This window comes from Carcharhinus amblyrhynchos, chromosome 3, assembly GCF_965287045.1.
Source record: "Carcharhinus amblyrhynchos chromosome 3, sCarAmb.v2.hapA, whole genome shotgun sequence".
In the NCBI taxonomy this organism is placed as follows: domain Eukaryota; kingdom Metazoa; phylum Chordata; class Chondrichthyes; order Carcharhiniformes; family Carcharhinidae; genus Carcharhinus; species Carcharhinus amblyrhynchos.
The window spans coordinates 123,965,024-123,985,783 of record NC_137326.1 but is presented as its reverse complement, the minus strand read 5'-3'; the positions used below and the strand labels follow the sequence as shown (position 1 = coordinate 123,985,783).

The following is a 20,760-nucleotide window of genomic DNA, read 5'->3' as shown; positions in this document are numbered from 1 at the left end:
TTCAATGAGATTACAGATCACAATGTCAAAGAATATATGGCACGGAGACAGGCTCTTTGGCACAAACTGGTCCATACTGACCAAAATGCCCGTCTAAGCTAACTCCATTTGCCTGCATTTGGCCCATATCCCTCTAAACCTTTCCTATCCATGTATCTGTCCAAATGCCTTTAAAATGTTGTCAATGTCCTTGCTTCAGCCATTTCCTCCGGCACCTCATTCAACATAAGCACCACCCTCTGTGTAAAAAGAAGTTTCTCCTCAGGCTCCCATTAATTCTTTCCTCTCTTAACTTAAACCTAGTTCTCGATTTCAACCTTAGGAAAAAAACTGAGTGTATTCACCCTATCCATGCCCCTTATGATATTATGCGCCTCTATAAGATCACACCTCAGTCTCCTACGTTCCAAAAAAAAATACTCTTAGTCTGTCCAACCTCTCCCTGGTGTCCTTATTTCACTTTCTTGCCTGCTCTCCAAAACCCTTGATTCCCCTTTGTCAATCAAAAATCTGTCTCTCTTGGCCTTGAATACACTCAACGGCCCAGCCTCTTTCCTTGGGAAAGATAATTTCATAGGCTAACAACCACTTGAAGAAACTCCTTCTCATCTCTGTCTTGAAGTGGGAGACCCCTTTCTAAACTATGCTCCCTGGATCTCGACTCCCCCATGATGGAAACATCCCCTCAGCATCCACCCTGTCAAACCTCATCAGAATCTTCTATCTTTCAATAAGATGGTCTCGCATTCCTCTAAGTGTGTATAAGGCCAGCCTACTAAACCCTTCTTAATAACACAAACCTGTACACTCCAGAAACCTGTTTATCTTTTGAACTGTAATATAATTTTGCTTGGCATTTTAAACTTAAAATGATAACGATGATCTAATGTTGCTGAACTCCAGGAAGCACCAGTACGGAGCCAAGATAAATCCACCAGCCTAAAACAATGGGCGGAAAGTTTTGCTGCTCATTTCGCAGTATGTAATTGAGATCTAAATCACAAGGCAAGGCTAGGCACTCTCGGAGAAATGGCTATTAGATGGAGCTCAATTATGAGAGTACTCACAGCTATGAAAAGGCAAAATAATCTGGATTGAAGCATTGAAAAGATCCAAAAATGTAAACTGAAACCAAAAGACAAAATGCTGGAAAATCTCAGCTGATCTGGCAGAATCTGTAAGGAGAGAAAAGGGCTGACGTTTTGCACCCAGATGACCTTGTGTCAAAACTAAAAGGCACAGAAAGTGGGAGATATTTATACTGTAGGGTGAGGGAATGAAAGATGAACCGTAGCCACTAAAATAAGGGGGAATGTTTGCTCGTGTCAGTCTACAGAGAGAGAATAGAAGATGTGAATGGCCAAACGGCAGAGAAGCTGAAATCAGAGGGTAAGTTGAGTCAGAAGAAGATGTGAGGTGGGGGGGGAGATGGGTAGGAGAGAGGTAAAATTGAGAAAGGGTGGGAAGGGGAAGCAAAACGGGGAGAAAAGATGAGGAAAGGGGGATAAAATAGGGGAAAGAGTGGGGGAAAGAAAAATGAAGACAATAAGGAAATAAAAGGTAGAGAACAGTTAAAAATAAAATAGAATGAAAACAAAGGCGCCAACGTGGGGTAGATCAAATCAGCTGAAGTTGTTGAATTCGATGTTGAGACCGGAAGGTTGTAGCGTGACGAGCCAGAAGATGAGACGCTGTTCTGCCAGTTTGCATTGAGCTTCGTTGGAACATTGCAGCAAGCCAAGGTCGAACATACGGGAATGGGAGCAGGATCGTGTGTCAAAACAACAAGCAATGGACAGGTCAGGGTCCTGATTGTGCACAGACTAAATGTAAACTGCAAGTTCAGGACCGACATCAGGAAATACTCAGTGCAAAATGTGACAGCTATCTGGACTAGTTACCTGGCTGGAATAAGGAAGCAGAAACTCTGTATCCATTTAAGAAGTTGTTGGTTGTTTTGACAGAGTCCCTCTAGGTTTATATGGCAAAATGTGGTAATTTTTTCTTCCACATCTGTACTTTCTTTCTGATAGTTCACTAGGATTCTAATAACATCAGGCAGCAGGAAGACTATATATGAATGAAAAATATCACAGCACACCCTCTCAAGAAACCGCTCTTGTGTATATTAAGTTTATTCTGTAGACTAAGACACCACTGAGCTGTGTAGAAAATAATTTCGAAGACCCTCAGCAGGCATTATTGCCTGTATTACAGTAAGACAATGGAACATGAGCATTATGTTAGATTTCCTAATGGAGCAGAAAGTCTCACTATTCCAATCATTCTTTCTGCACATGGAAAATTATTTATATTTATAAACATAAATGACCTAGATGAGGGTGCAGAAGGATGGGTTAGTAAATTTGCTGACGACACCAAAGTCGGAGGAGTTGTAGACAGTGAGGATGGATGTTACAGTTTGCAGAGGGACATAGATAAGCTGCAGAGCAGAGCTGAGAGGTGACAAATGGAGTTCAGTGCGGAAAAGTGTGAGGTGATTCACTTTGGTAAGAGTAACAGGAGTACAGAATATAGGGCTAATGGAAGGACTCTTGGTAGTGTCAACGAGCAGAGAGATCTCGGTGTACATGTGCATAGATCCCTGAAAGTTGGCACCCAGGTTGACAGGTTGTTAAAAAGGCGTACAGTGTGTTAGCTTTTATTGGTAGAGGGATTGAATTTTGGAGCCGTGAGGTCATGTTGCAACTGTACAAAACTCTGGTGCGGCCGCACTTGGTGTATAGCTTACAGTTCTGGTTGCCGCATTATAAGAAGGATGTGGAGGCATTGGAAAGGGTGCAGAGGAGGTTTACCAGGATGTTGCCTGGTATGGTGGGAAGGTCTGATGAGGAAAGGCTGAGGGACTTGAAGTTAAGAGTTGACCTAATTGAGGCATACAAGATGATCAGAGGGTTAGATAGGGTGGACAGTGAGAGCCTTTTTCCTCAGATGGCGATGGCTAACACGAGGGGACGTAGCTCTAAATTAAGGGGTGGTAATTATAGAACAAATGTCAGAGGTAGTTTCTTTACTCAGAGGGTAGTAAGGGCGTGGAATGCCCTGCCTGCAGCAGTTGTGGACTCGCCAACTTGAAGGGCGTTCAAATGGTCAGTGGATAAGCATATGGATAATATTGGAATAGTTTAGGTTAGAGGGTCATTAGATTGGTTCCACTGGTCGGCGCAACATCGAGGGCCGAAGGGCCTGTACTGTGCTGTAATGTTCTATGTTCTAATTAAGCCATAGGGGCAAGATACAAACCATGTCTTTCCTAATACTGGCCTGGAGACTTCAATGTAAGGCGCTTGTCTGGGGCACCGCTTTATTATTGAGTTGCACTGTGCAGCGCATTCTTCCTTCACCTAAATCAAAAAGTTAGCAAAAGCCTGGCCAGAGAGATACATTTTAAGGAGCACTTTGAAGGAGAAAAGAGAAGTGGAGAGTGTGAAAGTTTAAAGTTTGTTTATTAATGTCACAAGTAGGCTTACTTTAACACTGCAATGACATTACTGTGAAAATCCCCTAGTCGCCACACTCTGTTTGGGTACACCGAAGGAGAATTTAGCATGGCCAATGCACCTAACCAGCACGTCTTTTGGACTGTGGGAGGAAACCAGAATACTCAGAGGAAACTCATGCAGACACGGGGAGAATGTGCAGACTCCACAGACAGTGACTCAAGCCAGGAACTGAATTTGGGTCCCTGGCACTATGAGACAGCAGTGCTAAGTCGGGGGTGAGTTGGATTCTAAAGTCTAGGCCTTAAGTACTTGAGGCTCAGGTGCCAAAATTAGGACCGAGGAAATGGGAGATGCAAAAGAGGCCAGATTAAAGCAATCTCCAAAGGTTGCAGGGCTAGAGGAGGTGACAGAGATTGGGAGGGGTGAAGTCATGGAGAAATTGTTAATGTTAGTGCACAGGATAGTTGAACAATTGGATTTTACAGTAAACGTTCAAATGTATAGAATTTATTGCAGGATGTCACAGCACCTCAAGTTAACAGTGCCAATCCTCTGAAGATGGAGATGCCGGTGTTGAACTGGGGTAAACTCTGGTGTTGTGAGACGTCTTACTGTGTAATCCTCTGAAGGGCCATAAAAGAAATGTAAGGTTGAAACCGCTTCACTGCAGTTTTTAATCCAAATTGACCCAATTCCCTTTGGGTCAGCTGGAGTGAGGGTTATTCGTCCAAGTTATGTTAAACTGGAATAGAATGTCAAACTAACTTTGGTGATTGAAGAATACGGAATAGGTGGCAAAGATTTGCTGTTCGCTCCCACAGTAAAATTGTTGCTTTGCGTGAATAAATGAAACACAGCAGGAATTTTAACACTGGTCGAGGAATCCTGTTCCTCTAAGATGTGATTTACAAGTAACAATGACAGAAAGCGAGAACTTAAAAAAAAAGACCTCCTGAATGTAAGTGTGCCTGAAGGTCTCAGGAGCAAACACTTTTCCTGCTAAAGTGGTCTCTAACAACATGAGTGTTTACTGAGTAATATTACTGTTAGATTAAAGGTATTGGCGAAGGGTTTGGAGATAGACTTCAGAATCCCAAACAGTCAAACTCACAAAGTAAATAGACTATTTAAAATAGTACACTGGGGAATACAATTCAAGCACACTAAATTTTATCAACATTGAAGACCATTTGGCTGTTCAAGAATGCTCCAACATTCAACATGATCATGGCTGACCCTTTACCTCAATGGCACAGTGGCACAATGGTTAGCACTGCTGCCTCATTGCGCCAGGGACCCAGGTTCAATTCCGGCCTCGGGTCACTATCTGTGTGGAGTTTACACTTTCTCCCTGTGGGTTTCCTCCGGGTGCTCTGATTTCCTCCCACACTCCAAAGATGTGTGGGTTAGGTGGATTGGCCATGCTAAATTGACCATATTGTCAGGGGGATTTGCAAGGTAAATGTGTGGGGTACAGGAATAGGACCTGGGTGAGATGTGGTTGGTATAGACTTGATGGGCTGGATGACCACCTTCTGTACTGTAGGAATTTTATGAACATCATACTTCAGCGCTCTGCCCATACCTCTTGACATCCTTGGAATCCAACAATCTATTTATTTCATCCCTAAATATATTCAGTGATTTGACCTCCATAGCCTTCTGTGGCAGAGAATTCCACAGGTTCCCATCCCCTGAGTGAAGAGATTTCTTCTCATCTCAGTCCTAAATGACCTGCCCCATATCCTGAGACTGTGACCCTTTGTTCTTGGTCCCAAAGTCTGAGGGAACATTATTCCTGCATCCAGTCTGTCCAGCCCTGTCAGATTTTGTATGCTTCGGTGAGATCCTCTCACGTTTTTCTAAGTTCCAGTGAATGCAGGCCTAGCCGGCCTAACCTCTCCTCATACAACAACCCAGCCACCCCAGGAATCAGTATGGCGAACCTTTGCTGCATTACCTCAATAACAAGTATGAGCTTTCTTAAATGAGGAGACCAAAACTGCACACAATATTCGAGGTGTGGTTTCACCAATGCTCTGTACAGCTGAAGCAAGAAGTCCTTTTGTACTCAAGTCCTTTCGCAATGAAGGCCAGCATACCATTTGCCTTCCTAACTGCTTGCTGTAGCCGCATGCTTGCTTTCAGTGACTGGTGTATGAGGACTAGGACATAAATTTTGTGTTGATGGAAAATATATTCAAGACGCTATGATCAAATCACATTTGAAGGCTAGACAGTCTGATACTTTGCACAATGATACTTGGTCCTGTTAAAGAATTTTTTATTATTATAATTTCATCACTCAAAGGCCATAGATTGTAGAGGCATCATGGAGAATCCACTGGAGTATGGTGTTCAGATGGAAGATATTGAATGGTGGATGAAGCTGGAAAGGCTGAATGGCCTGCTCCTATTTTCTGTGTTTCTGTGTAAAGCAACCTCGTTCTACGTAGATAGAAATCAAGCATCTGTGTTGGTAACTAATTGTTGCTGTATGTGTCAAGTATCCTACTCATAAAAATGAATAACTTCACACTATACTGTCAGAACATGATAATAATTAGTATGATAGGGGGATGCTTGTCATGCTGTCTAGCTCTTAATGAGCTTTGGGTGGACTGGAATACAGAGCCGCAGTTCGAGCTATGTTTAGGATTTTTCACGTATCATTTTCATCCCCACCTGCCTTAGTGTTAAACTTGTCACTCTCTGCTCCTCATTGATTTGAGATGCTGTTCATTCATTTTGTTGACAAGTGTGTGACATTGTCAAGTGCATATGTTCTAAAGAAAAGCCATTCTATTTTGAACTTGGTGGCACTCCCTGATTCAGTGCCTTCCTGTATTAATATTCCACTGAGAGGATAATAATGTAGTTTAGCTGACATTTGAAATGTTGGCTAGGGCACGATGGGCTGAATGGCCTTCTTTCTGTGCTCTAGGTCTCTCTACTGGACATTTCATATTGAACAAAAGTGTAAGATTTGCAGGTTTTTCTCTAGTTGGGTTATGTGGGTGGTTTTTTTTTTGGTCCGATTGACTGAGCAAATGTTTAGATTGGGAAACAGAATGCCAGTTTTGAGATTATGGTGCTGATATTTTAAGTTAGGCCCATTGGGTGTAACTTGGTTATTTTGAGGAGAAAGGGCTGTTACAACACTCATCAGAGAGTGACTCCAAGGCACAGTGGTTAGCACTGCTGTCTCACAGCGCCAGAGACCCAGGTTCGATTCCAGGCTTGGATCACTGTCTGTGCGGAGTTTGCACATTCTCCCCGTGTCTGCATCGGTTTCCTCCGGGTGTTCCAGTTTCCTCCCACACTCCAAAGATGTGCAGGTTGGATAGGTTGGCCATACTAAATTGCCCCTTAGTGTCAGCGGGATTAACTCGGGTAAATCCATGGGGATATGGGGATAGGGCCCTGGGTGGGATTGTGGCTGGCGCAGATTCGATGGGCCAAATGGTCTCCTCCTGCACTGTGGGGTTCTATGGGAAATGACGCTGCTGGAAAGACTCAGGAAAGGAATGCCCTGCTTCTGGACCAGATGAGTGGTATTGATTGGGACATCCTACTTTTTGAGGGGCTAGGATTAGCATTCTGCTGTCTGGCTTGAGAGACTTGTAGGGGCTGCGATGATATTGTCAGAGATGAGAGGCTTGTGTGAGTTGTGAAATTAGGATACATTGGCTGCGATGGAAGATTTAGAGCGAGGGAGAAAATACCTTGTGAGAGAGTGTGTGCGAGCAGAGATAAAATGTGGAATTTGAAAGTCATTGATGAAGTCGCACTGCAAAATAATTGGTTGCAGCCAGCTGGCTTTGAATACACTTCAAGGGATATTAGCGAGCATGATGGCTTTTTTAATGAGAATGTTGCCTCTAAGCAGCACAATTTGATTTGAAAGGAGTGGTATGAAAATAATCTGCAGTCAATAGATGCCATCGGCACAATGCAGAGGACAGTGTGTGGCATATACAGGATCATTTTTCCATTATCATTGCCCACCCCTTATATTTCCTCTTTGTTCCTCTTTCTATTCTGTAAGTGGCAGTTTATTGATGGGAGCTCAGTGCTCCCGTAACCTCTTGAATATTCTCTCTAGCCAAGCTTGTGCAAAGAATGGAACAATTCCAATGTTAATCAGTTTAATCCAGGTATACAGTGATAATCTGCACAATAAGTGTATGCAACGCAGCACTACAATGGTAGAGAATGACAGAGCATTAAAATGTGGACAAAATAAAAACACTTCTTAAAATTTTACACATCTAGAAAGTGCGCCCTATGCTGAAACCTCACAGCAGCGTTAACGGACAAGAAAATGTGACTGTAACAATGCCTGAATTTTAAACCCATGGTTTTGCTCTGACGTTTAGTTTTATAGAAGTTTATCTTCCAAATAATTTCCAGAAATACATTGTGCAAAGATGTTTGCTTTACTAAATCAGTAGATCAGTGTGTTAATCATACCGACTGAATTTTGTGCTATGACTTATGAGCACCTACCAGTGTATAGAAGAATTTTCGGTTTCCTCTATAAGTATAGGATGGCACAGTGGTTAGCACTGCTGCCTCACAGCTCCAGGGACCTGGGTTCAATCCTGCCCTCAGGTCACTGTCTGTGTGGCGTTTGCTTGTTCTCCCCGTGTCAGCGTCGGTTTCCTTCAGGTGCTCCGGTTTCCTCCCACACTGCAAAGGTGTACAGGTTAGGTTGATTGGCCATTCCAAATTGCCCCTTAGTGTCAGGGGGATTAACATGGGGCTATGGATATAGGGCCTGGGTGGGATTGTTGTCAGTGGAGGTTCGATGGGCTGAATGGCAGCCTCCTGCACTGTAGGGATTCTGTATACTGATGATTCAAGTACAAGAGATCACAAGCTAAATGAAAAAGGTAACGAAATAAAACGAAGCAACGGCGATATGAGAAATTTTTTGTGTCGTAATTGTTGAGGATCTGGAATGCGCCGCCTGAGAGTGTGGCGGAGGCCGGTTCAATTGAATTGTTCAAGAGGGAATCAGAACTATTATCTGAAAAGGAATAAAGCGCAGGGTTACAGGGAGAAGGCCGGGGAAAGCACCCTTGGTCAAGTGCTCATTCGGAAAGTTGCTGCAGGCACGATAGCCTGAATGACCCCCTTCTGTAATGGTTATGTGACTTACAAAAAGATTTTGAAGTGGAATTAATTATGTATCTCATAATGTACTTGGATTTAAATTTCAGCTGATTTAAAAGTTGATGGGATCTGTCTCCTATTAATTGGGAGCTTTCAACACCACTCAGATAAGCACAAAACGGTTGAGGAATTGGATAAAATAACCCAATTGCCATCTCAAATCCAAGTTCCCAATTTGTGTGTGAAGTGTAAGAATTTGAATTTTCAACAAAGCCAGTTGGAAAGTTCTCATGACACGTCTAACTTTGATTCTTATTTTCAGGTGACCTTTGATTCAGAAATTTTCTTCAACGTCCTCTTGCCGCCGATAATATTTTACGCAGGATACAGCCTGAAGAGGGTGAGGATGTTAGACTTTAGTTTCTGACCAACATGAACGCTTTAAAATCAGAATGGTTTCTAGAGTGACTTTTACAGTAACTGTCCTCATTAAATATTCTTCTGGCAAGTTACTTTTTCAGTTCACCTTCCTTTAAGTCATCACATGTTTCTAAACCCTGTTTAAAGGTGTCTGTTTTCCTCTGTCCACTGGCTCAGGCGGTAAAGCCAGGAGATACGTACAGGTCCCATACTTGGTCCCAATCTATGTTGAGTTGGCTGATCTGGAGTCCTACGGTTCTCCTAGGGTGGAGAAAGGAATGTCAGCTACTGGGGTTCCCCAATCCCAATTGCCACCCAGTGATTCTTGCTGCGAAGTGCATGTATATAAGTATTGGGGGAGGGCAGGACTATGTAATTAAACTGTTTGTCTAAATTTGCATGTGAAATGATACTGGCTAAGGCATTGTTGCCCATGCACCCTAGAAATATATCCTAGCCTGAATCAAGACCTCATGTCAGAAAATTAATGAGACAAGCTGATATATATCCCCATTTTTAGTTTTTTAACCTCTCTGTTTTCCATCCTCCCCATCACATACTCATTGCTGCTTTCTATCCTAGGTGTGTGTCAGTGGCATTTGTTCACCAGCTACTCTCAGTTTCAACAAAGTTATCCTAGGAGGCGAAGATCTAATTCTTTGCATTGAACGATCTGTGTTGTGGTCTATGGTGTCCTTCATTGATGGGGGATCAGGAACCCGAGCACTTACACAATGTGGGGAATGTTGATCTTGTCCCATCTAGCTACACTTTCCACTTCTGAATCTCTACCTGCGGTATTTATAGTTGTCAGGGTATTCTGAGTGTGTTGAGAATTACATTTTTAGGACGCACTCTGAAACAATGTAGTAATGTTACCCACTATCTTTTTTGATTTTTTTTAACAGAGACAATTCTTCCGGAATTTGGGTTCAATTCTAACCTACGCTTTTATAGGCACTGCCATTTCCTGCATTGTGATTGGGTGAGTAAACTTTGCCAAATAAGATGAACTTGTCTCTAATTCCAAGGTTACAGAGTTGTAAGTCAGTGGCTGAAGTACCTTTGATAGTACTAACACAGGCAAGGGTGTGTAAAATAAAGGTTCTGAACTTGTATTTTATTTGGTGGTTTTGGAATATGATGGTGTTGATTTTGTGGCATTTCAATAATTGCAGAAATCGATAGTTTCTGTCTAGTAATTGAACGGTAGCACAATGATTAGCACTGTTGCTTCACAGCGCTGGGAACCCAGGCTTGATCCTCGGCTTGAGTCACTGTCTATGCGGAGTCTGCACTTTCTCTCTGTGTCTGTGTGGCTTCCCGCCGGGTGCTCCAGCTTCCTCCTGCAGTCCAAATTTAGCCTGGCCAATGCACAATTAGGTACATTGGCCATGCTAAATTCTCCCTCTGTGTACAGGCTCTGGAGCGTGGCAGCTAGGGGATTTTCACAGTGACTTCACTGTGTGTTAATGTGAGCCTGCTTGTGACACTAATAAATAAATTTAAAACTTTAAATCTAACCAGAAATCTAGATAACTGTAATTGCAATGATCACTCATTTGATTGAGAAATTGATGTTTTGGTGGTAACTGTCTGATAAGGACAGGAATGAGAATGTACGGGACAAACCTAAATAATTTTGACTTGATTTATTATTGTCACATATGTTGGTATAGAGCAAAAAGCATTATTTCTTGCGTGCTATACAGACAAAGCATACTGTTCATAGAGAAGGAAAGGAGAGAGTGCAGAATGTAGACAAAGATCAACTTAGTGCGAGGTAGGCCCAATCAGAAGTCTGATAGCAGCAGGGGAAGAAACTGTTCTTGATTCTGTAGGTACATGTCCTCAGACTTTTGTATCTTTTTCCCAATGGAAGAAAGTGGAAAAGAGAATGTTCGGATGCTTGAGGCCCTTGATTATGCTGGCAGCTTCTCCGAGGCAGTGGGAAGTGTAGACAATGTCAGTAGTCGGGAAGCTGGTTTGAGTGATGGACTGGGCTTTGTTCATGACCCTTTGTAGCCTCTTGTGTTCTTCCAATAGAGGATATAGTAATTAACAATATAGTTTATGGTGGCCAATGTTCAGTTAACAATGGCAAATAGATTACAAAAGTAAATAAATTACCTTTCACCTTTATCACCTACTCCCTTGTTGCAATTGTGATAATTAATTGTTAATATTTATTAAGCTGATAGCAAAGTCCAATGTGAGATAAGCTAGTATATTTTAGATCCCTCTGTTGGTGCATCAGCACTTGCAGTTTACCTTGAGCACTCGATGAAATTAATCCCAAACCGCTCTTGTTACTTTTTAACACGGCTTACTGGGACGATGTCTAAAGAAAGCCTCTAATTTTGATCTTTGGCTAAGTCAGTTCCTGTCAGTCTTTTCCTTCATCAGTAACACTGAGGGGAACGAAGGGGAGACAGTGGATGACAGCAAATGGAGGAGTGAAGCAGAAATGTGTTCACAGAACTGACAGAGAGAGAAAACCTAGTTGGTGGGTCTACATTCGAAGTAGAATGTTCCAAGGCTTCTAAGAAATTCAAGATAGCTTGGTGATTTCATCAGGCATGACCCAGTAAGTGGCTGTGTCACAATGATCTGTCGAACTGTTCCCTAAATTATCTTCTTAACAAGGCAAGTGGCTGACCTCACATTCCAGTGGCTAAACTCTCACCAGCTGCTTAACTGTACATAATGATCCCCAGATGTCTGCTCCCAGTGTTACTGATTTGGGGAGGCGATGGCCTAGTGGTATTGTCACTAGACTATCAATCCCGAAACAAAAACAAAAACAAAAAATTGCTGGAAAATCCCAGCAAGTCTGACAATACCTGTGGGGAGAGAATGGAACTAACGTTTCAAATCTAGATGATCCTTTGTTAGAGCCCAGTCCTTGTTTGAATTCCGACACAGCAGGTGGTGGAATTTGAATTCAATAAAAAATATCTGGAATTAAGATACCAATGACCATGAAACCGTTGTCGATTGGTTCATTAATGTCCTTTAGGGAAGGAAATCTGCCATCATTACCTGGTCTGACTTCAGAGCCACAGCAATGTGGCTGACTATCAAATGTCCTCGGGCATTTAGGGATGGGCAGTAACTGCTGGCCAGCCAGTGGTGCCCATGTCCCACGAATGACTAAAAAGAAATTGTTTACAGGTGATTGATGCAGTTCCCTGCAGCCAATAGAGTTGGCATTGCTAAGCATACAAATATGCTATTGGGATTCTGGTTATTGTAACTGTGTGTGAGATTATAATACTGTAGACTGCAGCATGTTTGTCATCTGTGGAGCACATTGTATGCTCTGCTTCTTCAGCCCGGATACTGGGGTTTATCTGTGTGGTTTCAGCCAAGGATATGACAGTCAGAACAAAGAGGAAAGGAAAAAGAGGATAACTCTGGCAGGATATTGTTGGGTTGAAGTGGATGTTAATTAGGATGCGAGGTGGGACTAGAGGATTTTGAACGATATTCTCATCATCTTTCCAAGGTCTATTCACTTGAGCGTGAGGAGTGAATGTACCGTACTCAGTCAAAGTCCTGTTCCGCGTCTGAGGATAGCAGCACAGTGCTGTGTTTGTGGGCATGATGTTACGCTGTCGTGTGGTGTTGTCAACCGAAAGGTACAGCGAACCTGATTGAAAAACTAAGTTAGGAGAAGAGACTGAACTCAGCCTGAGTATCTCTTACTTGTAGAGTAAGATATCAGGGAAGGTTATTGACATAAATCAATAGGTTCAGCAAGCAATTTGTTGTGCTTCTTACTGGCAAAGGGATTGAATGACATGATGAATGGGCAGACAGGTGAATTGCAGTAGCTTAGAAAGGGATGACACTGTTGAATCTATTTGCCCTTTCCTGTAAAATAACATTGGGGTAAAAATTTGTCTTGGGCAAGATTGCAGGATGGGCAGATTCATAGTGGCTGCCCCCATATCCCATACCCAGTTCCATTGACGGGAAATGTTGGCACAGGGTGGCACAGTGGTTAACACTGCTGCATCACAGCGCCAGGAACCGGGTTCAGTTCATGCTTTGAGTCACTGTCTGTATGGAGTTTGCACATTCTCCCCATGTCTGCGTGGGTTTCCTCCGGGTGCTCCGGTTTCTCCCCCACAGTCCAAAAATGTGCGGGTTAGGTTGATTGGCCATGCTAAAGTAATCCTAGGGCCCTATTTTACCATTTTGATTCTAAGTGCTGGGCAGACTTGAAACTGGGAATGTTTCAGATCCAAGTTGTAGACCTGTTCTCAGGCGCACCCAATACACACACTCTACTTGCAAAAAATATCAGCAATTTCGAATCATGCTGCAGCAACCTGTGGGCAGGGCTTAATACACCCAAAACACTGCAGCTCCGATTGGTGCCCCCAACCACGCACCTGCAGAAAAATGTGATAGAACGCAGCACATTGTTCCTGGGCCGGATAATGCCTCTCCCTGGCCCCCACACACATTGCCCTACCCCCACAACATTACTGATCCCCTCATTCCCCCCCCCACAATCGCCCAGACTGATCGTGGACCCCTCCCTCCCATTCTCCCCCACCGATCTCAGGCAGAGTGGCAGTGGACCCCCCCTTTCCCCCTCCCCACATCGATCTTGAACAGAGAGCCATCGGACACTCGGCACTTACCTCCTCACTAACTGGAGCCCCCAACGCGGACTTTTGTGGAGGGCAACTGTCTTACACTGATGGGAGAACACGGTGGTAAAGGGGGAAGTGCTGGTAAGGCTGGGCGTGCAGCCGTTAAGTCAGTTTAAATGCATACTAATGCACTTAAATGGCCGTCGCGCCTGTTTCGGGCACAGTCCTGATCGAGGCCATTTTCAGACCTTGGTACCGGCGCAGAGGCAGGCGTGGATCGCACAACTCGCCTCAAGCCCGAGTTTATCAAGTTTTCGCGGCCGAAAACGGGTGCAACTTGACAGTAAAATCAGACCTTTCCTGTCGGGGATTAGCAGGGTAAATACGTGGGGTTACGGCCTGAGCGGGATTGTGGTCAGTGCGAACACGATGGGTCGAATGGCCTCCTTCCGCACGATAGGGATTCTATGGATTTATCGGGAATTGGAGTTTGCCAGGGGTTGTGTTATGTAAGAGGCTGTACTGAGATTCACTTGAAGTGTCTGTCTCCTGGAATGTCATAGCTCTGCCAGAAAATAGCATAGAAAGTGGCTGTCGCAGCGTAGGCAGCATCCACATGTACATGTCACAACGCCACAGCGACTTTTTTTTTTATTAATGTTCTGCGATGGAGTGCTGAAGGCGGTCGGGCCCCCAGTTAGTACGTTCAACGAGAAGCCTGCGTTTCCGACTTACCCTCGGCTCCTCAGCGGAAACCAGGGTTCTGAAAGAATAATTGAGTCTGCAGCTCAGTGTTTGAATGATGGACTCAACTTAATAGAGGGCACAGGGTGGCTTGCACCTTAACTCTGCAGCAACACACACGACAATCTTTCTGTTTCATCCACGTCTGAAGAATTAATTAGTCTGAATTCCAGATGGGATTTCTCTTTATAAGAGTACTACAGAATTAGCATAAGGCTCTGGAACTTGACGTTTCCGATTTTATAACGTGTAGAATTAACAAAGAACATGTCTGACAGTAATTGAAAACAGCTGTACCAGCAATGTTGCTACAAGGAATACAAGTTCCCTGTTTATTGAGTTCAATCATGCAGACAGCAGGACAGGCCAAGCAAAAAGTTATAAATAATGTATTCTCATTAGGTGATTCCTTATGATTAAACGCAATATCAATAGAAATTAAAATACTGGGAATGCTGCAAAGTGCCGGACAGGAATTCGGTGCTGTATTATATTGGGGTGGCACACTGGCACTGCGACCTCACAGCGCCAGGGTCCGGGGTTCAGTTCCAGCCTCGGCTCACTGTCTGTACGGTGCTTGCACGTTCTCCCCCGTGGCGGCGTGGGGTTGATTTGCTCTGACTTCCTCCCACAGTCCAAAGATGAGCAAGTTAGGTTGATTGGCCATGCTGAATTGACCCTGAGTGTCAGAGAGATTGGCAGGGTAAATACGTAGGGTTACGGGGAAAGGTTATTGTTAACGTATAGGGTTATCGTTGACGTTGCCGATTTGATGGGCCGAATGGCCTCCTTCTGCACTAGTACAAAGAACAACATAAATTACAGCACAGGATCGGGCCCTTTGGCCCTCCAAGCCTGCACTGACCATGCTGCCCATGTGAACTAAAACCCCGCACCCTTCCGGGTACCGTATCCCTCCATTCCCATCCTATTCATGTATTTGTCAAGACGCCCCTTAAAAGTCACTATCGTGTCTGCTTCCACTACTTCCCCTAGCAGTGAATTCCAGGTAATCACTATTCTCTGTGTAAAAAAAACTTGCTTTGTATATCTTCTTTAAACATCGCCCCTCGCACCTTAAACTCACGCCCCTTTAGTTATTGACTCTTCCACCCTGGGAAAAAGCTTCTGACTGTCCACTCTGTCCATGCCCCTCATAATCTTGTGGACTGCTATCAGGTTGCCCACTGCACTGTAGGGATTCTATTCTATTCTATTAACAGGAAAATATTGCATTGTGATAAATGCCCCTACGATGTTCCTGCTTGCAGCTGTGGTAGCACTGCCATCTTCTGCCTGGTCCAACCCCAGACAGGTGGCATTGCAGAGTCAGATCCATGGTGTGAAACTTGCTGTTTGCAGCCATGTGGATTCTCTGCAAGCTCTCCAGTACCTCCTCACCCGAAATCAGATTTTCCCAATCTGCTTTTTATCTGAAAGGAAGAATGTGCATTGATGAAGCACCTGTAAGACTTCCTGGAGTCAGGCCCTTCTGAAGCATAGGCACTGCAGTAATGGAAGGGAATGGCTGGGGAAGGTTTGTAATGTTAGCCCAGATTAGAAAAGTGAAAAAGTACATGGTGGCGGGGGGGAGAGAAGAGATCGCGGGCATGTGGTGAAACAAGGATTATAGAAGGATTTCTAAATGAGGATGAAGATTTGAGGGACAAGTGGTGGCACAGTGGTTAGAACCTGATTTTAACCCATTTTAATAAATTTGAAACTAATTAATCTAACTCCCTGACCACATGATCCCCTCTCACTAAATTCGGCACATTCCAGTAATGATTAAATAAAAGTCTGGCAAGTTTTGGGAACCTTGGATAACGAGAGATATTGTGAACCTAGTCAAAGAGAAAAAGGAAGCATTTGTCAAGGGTAGGAGGCAGTGGAAACGGGTACAATGGTGATATTTAAGGGGCACCTTGACAAATACATGAATAGGATGGGAATAGAGGGATATGGTCCCCGGAAGGGTAGGGTGTTTTAGTAGAGTTGGGCAGCATGGTTAGTGCAGGCTTGGAGGGCTGAAGGGCCTGTTTCTGCGCTGCAATTTTCTTTGTTCTTTGATTTCCGTGGCAGACGGAACAGGAAAATTCATCCCAATGTTTCAAATGTTCACTCTATTCTCTCTCCACAGATGCTGTTAGACCTGCTGAGTTTCTCCAGCACTTTTTGTTTTTGTTATATGTAAGCTCACCTTATATTACTGTTTTTGAAAGTATATCATGAGCATTCCTTTAAAACTGCAGAGCGAATTATGTAGAATTTGCTTTCAGTTGATATTTATGCAATAGATTTTCACGGTATGCTGCACGATTTTCAGACTGTGGGAGGAAACCGAGCACCGGTAGGAAACCCACACAGACACGGGGAGAATGTGCAGACTCCGCACAGACAGTGACCCAAGCTGGGAATCAAACCCGGGTCCCTGGCGACGTGAGGTAGCAGTACTAACCACTGTGCCACCGTGCTGTCACTGAGTCTAGCTTTCAATTCCAGATTTAATTTGATTCAATTCCAGTTGCCATGGTGGGATTCGAGCCCACCTCCCCAAGGGTGTTAACTCGGTCCTCCCTTGTCAAGTGACATTACCTGTCTGACACCAGCTCCCCATTTTGCACAGTATGATCCAGAAGAAGAGTTCATAGTCTGTCAGGTAAGTATCCCTGAGCTTGTTTAACAGTATGGACAATTTAACTAAATTACACTGCAACTAAAAGTAACAACCAGGAAATGGTAATTCTGTACGGGCCACAAACCCATCTCAGTGGAGCTTTTCCCTCTGTTTCTAGCAGATAAAGTAAAGGGTGCTGGCATTGCATTTGTTAAAAGCTTGTATGTGATAAAGTGAAACTGTACCAGTTATCACATGACTGAACAAATCATTTATTTCAGCTAGGACGTTTTTTTGTGTGTACAAAGCTGAGCTTGTGTCCCTGTGTCTCCTTCTCCAGCAGCATTGTAGTATCAGACAATGCTGGCTGGTTTGTCAAGCGATTCTTCACCCGGCTTGCAGCTCTGATTCTTGAAGCGGTGTGAGGAAGCTGGGAATGACCCAGTTCTGTAATAGCCTTGGGCAATCCACAGCGTTGGTGCAGTGCAGGTTCCCACACCGAGCTGCAGCGCCCTCAACTAAAAAGATTCTGTTGAAAGTTGCCCGGAGAAACATGACAGAGCAGACCTCCCGTGCCACGGGACAATTTAATTGTTTTCTGTTATGGAATGATTGAAGGTGCCCATGTTCATGGGTCCAAGGCCCTTTGATCTGAGGCACAGGTTAACTAAGCACCAGACTCAAAGAACAAAGAACAACACAGCACGGGAAACAGGCCCTTCGGCCCAACGAGCCCGCGCCGCCGTCCCACTGTCTCAGTGTCCTATTCATGATTTTAGTCTACGCCTAATGTGCGAGGATCAGGGAGGTCCAATTTAGGGACAATTTAGTACCCAATCAATCAACCTAAAAGCACATCTTTGGGGATGTGGGAGGAAACCGGAGTACCCGGAGGAAACCCACGCAACCACGGGGAGAACGTGCAAACTCCCACAGACACAGGCCCAAATCCATGTGTCCGCACAGCAACAGAGATAGTCTCTGAGCTGTCATGTTGCCCTCGAGATGGTCCAGTTTAAGCACACTAACGACATGAAGCAATAGGCAACTCCCGAAGCAACGTCCAAGAGCAGCCCACTACAACCTGCCGCATGCATGCCCCTTGCTGGACTTAAATGCCTGTGGAGACAAAAAAATTCATTATTAAACAGGCAAAGACTGTAACATCCCTGAGGCAAAACGTATTCCCAAGCCTACAATGTTTAGTAAGGCCTACTATATCCCCCTATATGTAGCCCGCTCATGTGGCTGTCTAAGTGACTCTTAAACAACCCTAGCGTGCCTGCTTCCACCACCTTACTCGGCAGTGCATTCCACACCCCCACTACCCTTTGCGTGAAAAACTGCCCTCTAATATTTGTCTTATACCTAGCCCCCCTCACCCTAAGCTCGTGACCCCTCGTTCTATCCATTTCTAATAACGGAAAAAGCTTACCACCATTTACTCTATCTATCCCCTTCATAATCTTATAAACCTCTATTAGATCCCCCCTCAACCGACGTCTCTCAAGGGAAAACAGCCCAAGTTCATTCAATCTTTCCTCGTAAGACAGCCCTTCCATGCCAGGCAGCATCCTGGTAAATCTCCTCTGCACTCTCTCCAGGATCTCTACATCCTTCCGGTAGTACGGCGACCAGAACTGGACGCAGTACTCCAAGTGAGGCCTAACCAACGTTCTATACAACTGCAACATCAGACTCCTACTCTTATATTCTATACCTCTTCCTATGAAGGCTAACATACCATACGCTTTCCTCATCACATTCTGCACCTGCACCGACACCTTCAGGGACTTGTGCACTTGCACCCCCAGGTCTCTCTGCGTATCTATACTCCGGATAGTTCTACCTTTTATCGTATAACTCCCCTCCACATTATTCCGGCCAAAGTGCATCACCTCGCATTTCTCCGGATTAAATTCCATTTGCCATCTATCTGCCCAATCTACCAGCCTGTCTATGTCCTGTTGCATTGCCAGGCACTGCTCCTCAGTACCCGCCAATCCAACCATCTTAGTGTCATCAGCAAATTTGCTGATCACACACCTACCCCCTCTTCCAAGTCATTAATATATACCACAAATAGAAGAGGTCCTAGTACCGAGCCCTGCGGCACACCACTGGTGACAGACCTCCAATTGGAAAAGGAGCCATCCACTACTACTCGCTGTCTCCTCCTCCCAAGCCAGTTCTCCACCCATCTACATACCTGGCCTTGTATCCCATGAGCCTTCACCTTTTCTATCAGCCTACCATGAGGGACCTTGTCAAACGCCTTACTGAAATCCATATAGACGACATCAACGGCTTGTCCTTCGTCAACCGTTTTTGTCACCTCTTCAAAAAATTCCACTAGATTCGTAAGGCACGACCTCCCTGTAACGAAGCCATGCTGCGTATCCCTGATCAGATTGCAGCGCTCCAGATGTTCATACATCCTATCCTTGAGGATCCTCTCCATTAGCTTGCCTATAACTGAAGTCAAGCTCACCGGCCTATAATTCCCTGGGTTATCTCTCTGACCCTTCTTAAACAACAGTACTACATTTGCAATGCGCCAATCCTCTGGGACCTCACCTGTGTCCAAAGAACAGACAAAGATTTGCGTCAGAGGCCCAGCAATTTCATCCCTCACCTCCCTTAGCAGCCTGGGATAGATGCCATCAGGCCCCGGAGATTTATCCGTCTTTATACTGTCTAAAAGTCCCAACACCTCTTCCCTCGTGATGACTATTTCCCTCAACGGATCCTCAAACTCCTCAAGCACAGCACCAGACACCAGGCCCCTCTCCTGCGTGAATACCGACGCAAAGTATTCATTCAGGATCTCCCCCATTCCCCCAGGCTCCAAGCATAGTTCCCCTCCTCTGTCCCTGAGAGGACCAATCTTCCCTCTAACCATCCTTTTATTTCTAACATAGGAGTAAAATGCCTTAGGATTTTCTTTAATCCTACCCGCCAAAGCCATTTCGTGGCCCCTTTTTGCCTTTCTGATGCCCCTTTTAAGTTCTCTCCTACATTCTCTGTATTCTTCTAACGCTATCTCTGTCCTCAAATGCCTAGATCTAATGTACGCCTCCCTCTTCCTCCTGACCAGGTCCTCAATATCCCTAGTTACCCACGGCTCTCTAATCCTACCCTTCCCATCCTTCCTCTTGACCGGCACATGTCTTTCCTGCAAAGATTTTAGTTTTCCCTTGAGAGACTCCCACATACCCAGCGTCGACCTGCCATCAAACAGCTTACCCCAGTCCGTATCTTTAAGATCCTGCCTAATCTGGTTGTATCTAGCCCTCCCCCAGTTTAACACCCTCCCCTTAGGACAGGTTTCATCTTTATCCATTAATATCTTAAACCAGACAGAGTTGTGGTCACTGTTAGCCACATGCTCTCCTACTTCAACGTCAACCACCTGCCCAGGCTCATTCCCCAGAACCAAGTCCAGTATAGCCCCCTCTCTGGTCGGGCTATCCACATACTGCTCCAGGGATCCTTCCATTACACACTGTACAAATTCCTCCCCGTCAGCACCCTCTGACCTCGGCACCTTCCAATCTACCCCAGGGAGATTAAAATCTCCCACTACCACCACCCTATTCTTCCTGCACTTATCTAGAATGTCCCTGCTTATCCCTTCTTCCACAGCCCTCGGGCTGTTGGGCGGTCTGTAGTACACACCCAACATAGTAACATCTCCCTTCCTATTCCTCAACTCCACCCAAAGTGATTCGATTCCTATATCATCTATACCTCCCTCCCTCTGCACTGCTATGATGCAATCCTTAACTAA

General features: G+C 44.7%; 1 protein-coding gene across 2 annotated transcripts in view; it reads left to right on the top strand.

The window, feature by feature from the left end:
- LOC145341104 (sodium/hydrogen exchanger 9-like) overlaps positions 1-20,760 on the top strand; it is a 384,640-nt gene that overhangs the window by 55,404 nt on the left and 308,476 nt on the right. For both annotated transcript variants that reach the window (XM_080185958.1, XM_080185959.1), the window contains exons 3-4: positions 8,905-8,982; positions 9,911-9,987. In XM_080185958.1, coding sequence (XP_080042084.1) covers positions 8,905-8,982; positions 9,911-9,987 — 155 coding nt within the window. The remainder of the gene's footprint in view (positions 1-8,904; positions 8,983-9,910; positions 9,988-20,760) is intronic.